This window comes from Hordeum vulgare, chromosome 5H (assembly GCF_904849725.1).
Source record: "Hordeum vulgare subsp. vulgare chromosome 5H, MorexV3_pseudomolecules_assembly, whole genome shotgun sequence".
In the NCBI taxonomy this organism is placed as follows: Eukaryota; Viridiplantae; Streptophyta; class Magnoliopsida; order Poales; family Poaceae; genus Hordeum; species Hordeum vulgare.
The window spans coordinates 490,961,461-490,970,587 of NC_058522.1; the positions used below are offsets into that span (position 1 = coordinate 490,961,461).

The 9,127-nt window shown below is 42.6% G+C and overlaps 1 protein-coding gene across 1 annotated transcript; it reads left to right on the forward strand.

Annotated features, from left to right (window-relative positions):
- The first annotated feature begins 934 nt into the window (after window positions 1–934).
- On the forward strand, window positions 935–7,886 carry LOC123399862 (phospholipase A(1) LCAT3). Its single transcript, XM_045094245.1, has 11 exons — window positions 935–1,286; window positions 1,416–1,507; window positions 2,521–2,648; window positions 2,782–2,917; window positions 2,997–3,048; window positions 3,138–3,238; window positions 3,352–3,528; window positions 4,260–4,417; window positions 6,950–7,004; window positions 7,099–7,152; window positions 7,470–7,886. Exons 1-11 carry the CDS (start codon window positions 953–955, stop codon window positions 7,656–7,658), a joined length of 1,476 nt encoding a protein of 491 aa, XP_044950180.1. The 5' UTR covers window positions 935–952; the 3' UTR covers window positions 7,659–7,886.
- Window positions 7,887–9,127: the final 1,241 nt, after the last annotated feature.

Genomic DNA, 9,127 nt, shown 5'->3' on the forward strand with positions numbered 1-9,127 from the left:
TACAATTTTGCCAGAAAAATGTTTTGCGTGCTTGCTAGTTTAACTACGCCGACTTGTCATATTTACTAACAATTACCAAAAACAAAAAAGATTTTTTGTGGTCGTCGGTTTTAAATATGTTGAGTTGTCATATTTTTTGTACGTTATGGTTTCGAAAAAGTTGTTTGTGCTTGCCCGTTCGATTATGTAGAGATGTCATATTTATACGTAATTTCTAAAAAATATGATGATTAAGTTATTTTTTATCGGACATGTTAGTACTCCCTCCGTCCCAAAATAAGTGACTCAAAAATGACTCAATTTTACACTACTTTAGTGCAAAATTGAGTCATTTTTGAGTCACTTATTTTTGACAATTTTTATTGGACAATTTGTGCACGAAACGACGTCAAAAAATATGGCAATTAAGTTATTTTTATTAGACAAGTGATTAATAATATAGCAAATGAGTGAAATAATGTGGCAATTACGGAAGAAAAAAATTATCGAAACATGTCGACATGGAATCTAGTTTCGAAGATCTTGTCGTGACAAAGCCAATGATGAAAGCAAATCATCGATTGAATTAACGGTTTTAAAGATAAAACTTTTTGAATTTCAAGCATTGCTACATACTCCCTCCGTACCTAAATATAAGTCTTTTAAGACATTTCATTATGTGTCTACATACGAAGCAAAATGAATGAATCTATACTTTAAAATATATCTATATACATCCGTATGTAGTTTATTAGTGAAACCTCTAAAAAGACTTATATTTAAGAACTTTGAATCCTTCTTTCTATTGTATACCGTCATACACCCTCGCTTGGCAGACGCAGACCATCGGATCTGGCCCGTTGCTGATCCCACCCACCACTCGCCTTCCAGTCCACCCGGATTGACCGAGCGTTGCAGCGAAACAACGGCACCGTTACCATTATTATATTAAACTGTTTATTATTAGTGCCCCATGGCCCATGGCCGGTGCACCGGGAGCGCGAGCACTGGCAGGCCAGGCACCATGCTCGGCGCCGTCCTCCGGATGCGTCTCCGCGTGCTCCGCCGTCACCTCCGCCTCCGAGGCCGCAGGCGCCCTCGGCCCCGGAGAGGGGGCGGCGGCGCGGCGGGGAGCGGGGAGGAGCGCGCGCGCGAGCCGGTGCTGCTCGTGTCCGGGATGGGCGGGTCGGTGCTGCACGCGCGGCGGCGGTCCGACCCCAAGTTCGACCTCCGGGTCTGGGTGCGCATCCTCCTCGCCGACCTCGAGTTCAAGAAGTACCTCTGGTCGCTCTACAACGCCCAGACCGGTGGGTTGTGGCTTGGCCTTGGCTTCTCCGTGCTCCCCAGCTGTTCGATGAAACCTTTCGGGGCACTGCTGGAGTGCTGGTGGTTGATTGATTGAGGTGGCTTCTCTCTTCTGGTGCTTTCTCGCGCAGGGTATGTGGAGTCGTTGGACGACGATGTGGAGATTGCGGTGCCCGACGACGACCATGGCCTCTTCGCCATCGACGTTCTCGATCCTTCCTGGGTGAGTGAGCTTATGGGTGCTAGTTCAGTGAATGGAGTTGAACGGTACTAGATCTTTTCTTAAGTTCGTTCAGTGAACTGTACACTGGCAATAGGGTTAAGTTTTTTTTCCCCCTTTTCTGTGAGCATGGCTGGTGGGACTTTTTTGGGGGTGATTCTTGTGACATTTGGTGTCTGTTAATTGGGGCAAATGGGAAGGGAAAAGAGGAATTGGACATATGGAGATAGAGGGATCAGTGATGGATATTCGTTTCGTACTGTCGTATGGAGAACTTTCTTGTCCTTTTTAACTTACTAGTGCTCTTGGAGAATGGGATAAAAGGATAGGGACAGGCATTTTGTATATATGGACTGTAAATTGCATTTAAGTTGTGGACCGACTAGGATGAAAAAAAATGGATTTATGTGGACCATGATTGCTTACCACTAACAGGACAAAAATACTGAGCCAGAGCTAATATAGTCCATCAAAACTGTATTTATATTTCCTAACTTCAAGGAATCAAGCATGCTTTGGCTCGTGAAATGTTCAATCAAATGATCTATGCAGTATATGAGGAATCACGGGGCTAGAACTGGTAGCTGAAAAGGGAGCATTGAGACAGTGATAATACATGCTAAGTTGCGCTAACATGCTTGCATCTCATATCACCAAGATTTGTGTTTGAACAATTAAGCCATCGGTCTGCTTGATTGCTCTTGGTACTAAAACATTTTGACGTCCATTTCAGGTGGAATTAATTCCCTAACTGTTGAGTTCAAAATGAAAATAAGCATTTTTTTGTGTTGTAAAAATATTGAAAAGAAAATTTTACTTCAAAATGGTATCTTAGCTGTTGATACCGAATGAGTTCACTTCCAGAATAAGTGTGATGGCTAATCCCTCATGGAGGGTATTTAATCATGTAATTCAAATCATTATTCAAGAAGCGAATTCCCTTTCTGATTTAACCAGTTGTTGCGAAGGGCATAATTTTTGTGATCTGATTTGTGCCCCATCTCTCTTAACTTCAGTTTGTAGAGCTACTGCATCTGACTATGGTGTACCATTTCCATGATATGATTGATATGCTCCTTGACTGTGGATACGTGAAAGGAACAACACTATTTGGATATGGTTACGATTTTCGTCAAAGCAACAGGTACAATCCTCTAAATCAACACTTAAGTGGGTTCATCCAGATGCTATAATCAGTAGTATAAAAAATGGCTTAGCCTACAACATTTTTCTGTTGCACAAGCACAAGGTGCTGTAACAATGGTTTTATCTGGCAGGATAGACAAAGCAATGGCTGGTTTGAGAGCAAAACTTGAGACGGCTTACAAGGCTTCTGGTGGGAAAAAAGTAAACATAATCTCACATTCTATGGGAGGATTGCTAGTACGCTGTTTCATGTCTATGAATCATGACGTGAGTTTTCTTGTTTGGTATGCCACTTTGCCTATGCAGCCAAAATTCTTTTCTCAAGTATTTCCTTTTCATTTTCTAGATATTTTCAAAGTATGTCAATAAATGGATTTGCATTGCTTGTCCATTTCAAGGTAATGCACTTTCAGTCACTTGATATATTCTGTCACTTCTCACCTTTGATAGGATACACTTATTTATATTAGTTCTCATATCTTGTCAGGTGCCCCAGGATGCATCAATGATTCTCTTCTAACTGGACTGCAGTTTGTTTATGGTTTTGAAAGTTTCTTTTTCGTTTCTCGATGGGCGATGCACCAACTGGTAATTTCTTGACCATGTTGTATCTAAGCTTCGTGAACTCATCAATGTTTGCTACTGTACACCTGCTATTCCATGCCATCTAAAAATGATCTCTGCCTCTTTACTCTATGTAGCTTGTCGAGTGCCCATCAATCTACGAAATGCTGCCAAATCCAAACTTTGAGTGGAAGGAAAAACCAATCGTTCAGGTTTGGCGAAAGAATCCTGAAAAGGATGGAATAGCAGAGCTAGTTTTGTATGAAGCAACTGATTGTGTTTCTCTGTTTGAAGAAGCTTTACAAAATAATGAGGTATTCATACTCAACTTCTACATGTCTTTGATATAATAATGCCGGTTTTTATACTGGTCACGCAAGCTCATTTACTAGAGACAAGAAACATCCAGATACAGACTTACTGTAATACGCATGAAAATCACATGTTTTCGTAGTATATACATTATTTCTAGATTCCAGATATTTTTTTACTTTCGGCAGTCAGGGTCTTAGGGACAATATGCACTACAAATGAAATTATTCTTTGCGGTAGTGGCAGTGCACTATGCATGTTTCCTTTGATTTTATGCCATGTTTACCCTAAAAATGTAATGAACGACATTCCCACTTTATCTTGTTTTATTCTCGAAATAACTTTTCCTTCCATTAATTTTTGTGAACAAGTGGAAGTTGATGTAACTCTTGCATGAAGCTATATATAATGTATTTTTTGACTATTAGTCAGCTACTTGTTTGATACTCCCTCCGTTTTTATGTACTCCGCATATTAGGTTTATATAAAGTCAAACCTTAAATACTTTCAATAAGTATGTAGAAAAATATATTAACATATACACCACCAAATCAATACCATTGTATTCATCATTGCATATATTTTCCCATCATATAAATTTGTTACTGTACATGTTCATGTTGTTTTGTACAAACTGGGCCAAACTTTATAAAGTTTGAGATCAGTCAAAGCTAATATGTGGAGTAAATAAAAACGGAGGGAGTACTTCATTCTTTTTTTCCCCTATCTGTAGCTCAATTATAATGGGAAGACAATTGCACTACCATTCAATATGTCCATCTACAAATGGGCTACCGAGACTCGCCGTATTCTTGAGAATGCTGAACTACCAGATACTGTGAGTTTTTATAGCATACATGGGACATCTTATGAAACACCATATGATGTTTGGTAAGTATTGTGATGTCAAATAATAGTAACATCGTTAGTTTTTATACTGTTCTAGGAATGAAAGTGTGAGATTCATCATTATTGTTGGTTAGGTACTATAACTCTAGCAATACTCATCAGTTGGGATCTTCTCATACAGTGGCTGATATGATTGAATAAAAATGAAGCAATTTCCTGTTTATGTTCCCTTCACAGTAGTCGACTTAGAGCAACTCTAGCAGACCCCGCATCCGCCCCCGACCCACAAAATAACCGCCAAAATGCGGGTACAGACAGGAAAGCCTGCCCGACCAGACCCCGCATCCCGCCCCGGCCCGCAAAAAATTTTGGGGGGCGAGGCAAATTCCCGACCCCAACCTGGGAAAACGCGGGTTTCCCCCTCGCGGCTGCGGTGCCCTGCATCACAGAGAAGCAGTTGGCGGAAGGGACATTTTAGCCCGCGCTATTTTCCCCCTCCTTCCGCCGCCACCCCGCCCTTGCTTCCGCCCGCCCGCCGCCGGCGATTCCGGCCATATCTGCAGGCGAGCCGCTGCACCGCCCCTCCGGATCCGGCGAGAAGAGCCGCCCCCCGCCGCCGCCGCCGCCGTCGGGGATCGACCACCGTCGAGCGCACCCCCTCGTCGCCGCCCGGGATCACCCGCCACCGGTTAGTCCCTTTTTTGTGATTTTTGCGAGCTGTGCGAGAAGATGGAGTTGACCCCGTGCGAGAAGTTCTTACTATCCGATTCGTCCGATTCGGACGGCTCGGATGTTGAGACCATGCTTGCGAACTTTCGGCAGCAAACATTAGTCATGGCGCTTGCCGTGAAGGAGCATGAAGACGAGAACCGGAAGAGGAGGCGAGGATCGACTGTTGGGCGTTTGTGCATTCCTCGGAATAGCCATCTTGGGAACGAGATGTTGATCCAAGACTATTTCGCGGAGAATCCTACATATCCTCCGCACCTCTTCCGGAGAAGGTACCGAATGCGTCGATCCCTTTTTGTGAAACTTGTTCAAACTTGCGAGGCAAATTACCGGTATTTTACTCAAAGAAGGAATGTCGTGGCCTTAAAGGGATTTAGTGCATATCAAAAAATCTCTGCAGCTATGCGGTGATTGCATATGGCGTTCCGGCTGACTATGCCGATGAGTATCTTCGCATTGGTGAAGATACCACAATTGAGTCTGTGCGTAGATTTGCGAAAGTGATCATCCGTGTCTTCAGTCCTGAGTATCTTCGGGCACCCAATGAAGATGACACAAAGAAATTGATGGCATCTAATGAGAGGAGAGGTTGGCCTGGCATGCTAGGTAGCATTGATTGTATGCATTGGAATTGGAAAAATTGCCCCAAGGCTTGGCAAGGAATGTATTGTGGCAAGTCTCGTGATGCAACAATTGTGCTAGAGGCCGTAGCATCCGAGGATTTATGGATTTGGCATTGCTTTTTTGGTATGCCGGGCACTCTCAATGATATCAATGTGTTGCAACGGTCTCATTTGTTTGCTAGGCTTGCTAGTGGTGATGCTCCTGCTTGCAACTACACTATCAATGGGCATGAATACACAAAGGGGTACTATCTTGCAGATGGTATATACCCTCCTTGGTGCACATTTGTCAAGAGCATCAAAGAACCCAAAACAAAAAAAACAATGTGAATTTGCAAAGGTGCAAGAGGCAGGCCGCAAAGACATTGAAAGAGCATTCGGTGTTTTGCAATCTAGGTTTGCCATTGCCTATGGTCTTGCTCGTTTTTGGGATAAGAAAACCTTGAAGAACATCATGACATGTTGTGTTATCCTGCACAATGTGATTCTTAAAGATGAGAGAGGATTGAACTTAGAATTCTTTTACGACAATGTGGGTAGCCGTGTCAAACCAGCTAGAGACCCGAACCGCATTAGAGATTTTCTTCAGACATACAAGGAGATTGAAAATGTAGACACCCACTTTCAACTTCAGAAAGATCTCATTGAACACCATTGGCAAAGGGCTGGACACTGACTTATTTTTGTATTCGTTTGTATTTGTATTCATGACAAGTTTTGTATTGCACTATTTAAGTTTGCTACGGTCATTTAAATAATTATTTGTAATGCGGATGATTATTGTATTATGTTTGATTCAAATAATTCAGTTTGTTTTCAATTGTTGAATTATGTTGTATTTGATATTTGCGGGCTGATGATATGCGGGATGCAGCGGCGCAAAGAGCAGACCCCGCAAAGCCGACACGTAAAAAGTATATTCCGCGAATATACTTTTTTACGGATCTGTTTGGGGGGTCTGCATCTGTGCCAGCCCGGGCCAGCCCGCAAAAGCTGTTTTGCGCGAACTGCAAACGCGTTTTGCGGGCTGGCGGGATGCGGGGTCTGCTAGAGTTTCTCTTAATCTTCAAAACAGGAGCTATCAGCTTATATTTCAGTATTTCTTTTCCTCCTGCAACGACAACCTGGAGTTGTTTTGTTGTAGATAAATTCAGAGGCTGATCAATCTGATAGCAAATGTACTGTGTTTCATTCCTCCTGGCTTTCCTCTTTTTTTGCACAGCTATGGCTCTGAAAGCTCCCCAATTGGAGATCTCTCAGAAGTGTGCCGCACAGTGGTACTGTATTCTGCTACTTGAAAGTCTGACATGTTCTTGTTGGAATCTTGCAACATCTGTTTATGGTAATGACGCGTGGTTATCCCATTTTCAGCCTACATACACATACGTGGATGGAGATTGCACTGTTCCTGTCGAATCAGCCACGGTAACCATTCTTTCTGTCATAGTGAAGTATGCCAACTATCTAGTATCTGATTTAAAAGCAGAAGCTTTGAGTGCACTAAGCTGTACTTTAGCTGATTATACTCCTCTAACATTGTCCCTGCAATGTTGGTTACACCAGTGTTGCACGTATGCTTATCATCTTACATTTTGCAATATGTTTCCGTTCCTTGTCGGAGGACAGCATATCTTATTACAACCAACTTCATCAGACAGTGTGTCTTATTATGCCTAACTTTCCCATTCGTGTTATCGGATTAACAGCTTCTCCTACACTTATGCATCTACATTTGTTGACAGGCTGATGGGTTCCCAGCGAAAGAAAGAGTAGGCGTCAGGGCCGACCACCGAGGGCTGCTGTGTGATGAGAATGTGTTCAAGCTTCTGAAGAAATGGCTCGGCGTAAGCGAGAACGCACGGACTAGGGTGATGAAATCGCAAATTGCGGACATGCTCCCAGAGAGGATCCCGGACCAGGTCAGTCTCTGATAGATATGGCATCGATTTCTTCGAGGGAACGGTTATTTTGGTCCTTTCCCTTGAAGAGACGGGCACGCAGATGTACTGGTAACTGTGTACAAAGTTTATCTAGCGTGTGGAACAGGGGCAATTCAAAATCGCACCTACGAGGTCCGAAAACATTGTGAAACACTTCATGGGCATATATTACGCTGTAGTATATCAATATATCATATGCGACTGGAAACTTCTGCAAAATATTAGAACTGTTAGTATCAGACTTAACGACCGGTTTTGGCGGTCGACCACCGGCCATTACCTGCCGTCCCCCTGCCTCCTATCGCCGGTAAAGTTGAGAATGGTTTTATATTAACCATATCCATACATTTATCTCTTAAAACCATACACATTTGATGTCATTTTCAACCCAACCAAAACTAAACCTATTATTTTTTCCACCCAAACCAACTTAAACCCAATACATAACCGTGGGTTTAAAATCAATACATAACTATGGGTTTGCTTTAATGTACATATAATTGTACAAATTGACAAGTTAAGAAGCAAATGAGATAGAAAAGGCATAAATGTATCTACAATAGTTTGAGAACAAAGTTATCCTTGAGATAAAGTCAACACACAGCAAAAAGGAAAAAATGCCCACGTTTGAATATAGCTCACTACCAAGTGTAACAAAGTTATCCTTGAGATAAAGTCAACACACAACAAAAGGAAAAAAATGCCCACGTTTGAATATAGCTCATTACCAAGTGTATTAAAACAAAATGGCTTAACCAAAGCACAAGCGAATACTTCCGATTTTCATGTGGTACTTCCCCATAATACATAATTATATAGTTCATTACAACATGCACGCGGATCAAAGATATTCATTTTCAGTCATCATTGGTTATTGCACATAACCAATGCTTAGAAACGGGTTTGGACCCATAGTTTATAACCAAACTGTTTAAACCCATAACCAACTATACCCAAACTGGTTTCTCCACATACCCAAACCAAAACCAAATTAAAAAAAGCTCAGTCCAATAAAATCTAAACCAATCAAACCCAAAGTAATAATCAAACCGTTAGACCCGGTTTTCTAATAACCATTCCCAGGTTTAATCGCCGGCTCCTGCATCTACCCGGTTTCCTCTCGTTGTGTGCTCTTTGTGCTTTGTGTTTTTATTTTTATTTGTGTCCATGGAAGTGGAGAAGCCGCCATTTGAAAATAAGCTTCGCTGGCTTCTTCCCCGTCCTGGCAGCATCTTTTCCGACAGCCAGGCTGATATGTGAACAGGAAAGCCTATGGCCCAGGCAAGTTTCTAAGGGTGCGTTTGGTTGCAAGGATATCCCTTCTATGCGAGGGATGCCACCTGTTTGGATCCGAGGCGAGGGAGGACAGGGGCAGTCAGATGTCAAGATGTCAAGAATATTCCCTCAAAACGGGGATGGGTCAACGGTCCAAAACGGGGGGTCGCGACATCCACCCCGCG

Excerpts from the sequence above, each read along its gene's own strand:
- LOC123399862 (XM_045094245.1), top strand. The coding sequence starts at position 953 with ATGGCCCATGGCCGGTGCACCGGGAGCGCGAGCACTGGCAGGCCAGGC. Across the intron at positions 1,287-1,415 it reads GCTCTACAACGCCCAGACCG|GGTATGTGGAGTCGTTGGAC; the intron begins GTGGGTTGTGGC and ends TTTCTCGCGCAG. Across the intron at positions 3,529-4,259 it reads AAGCTTTACAAAATAATGAG|CTCAATTATAATGGGAAGAC; the intron begins GTATTCATACTC and ends CCCTATCTGTAG.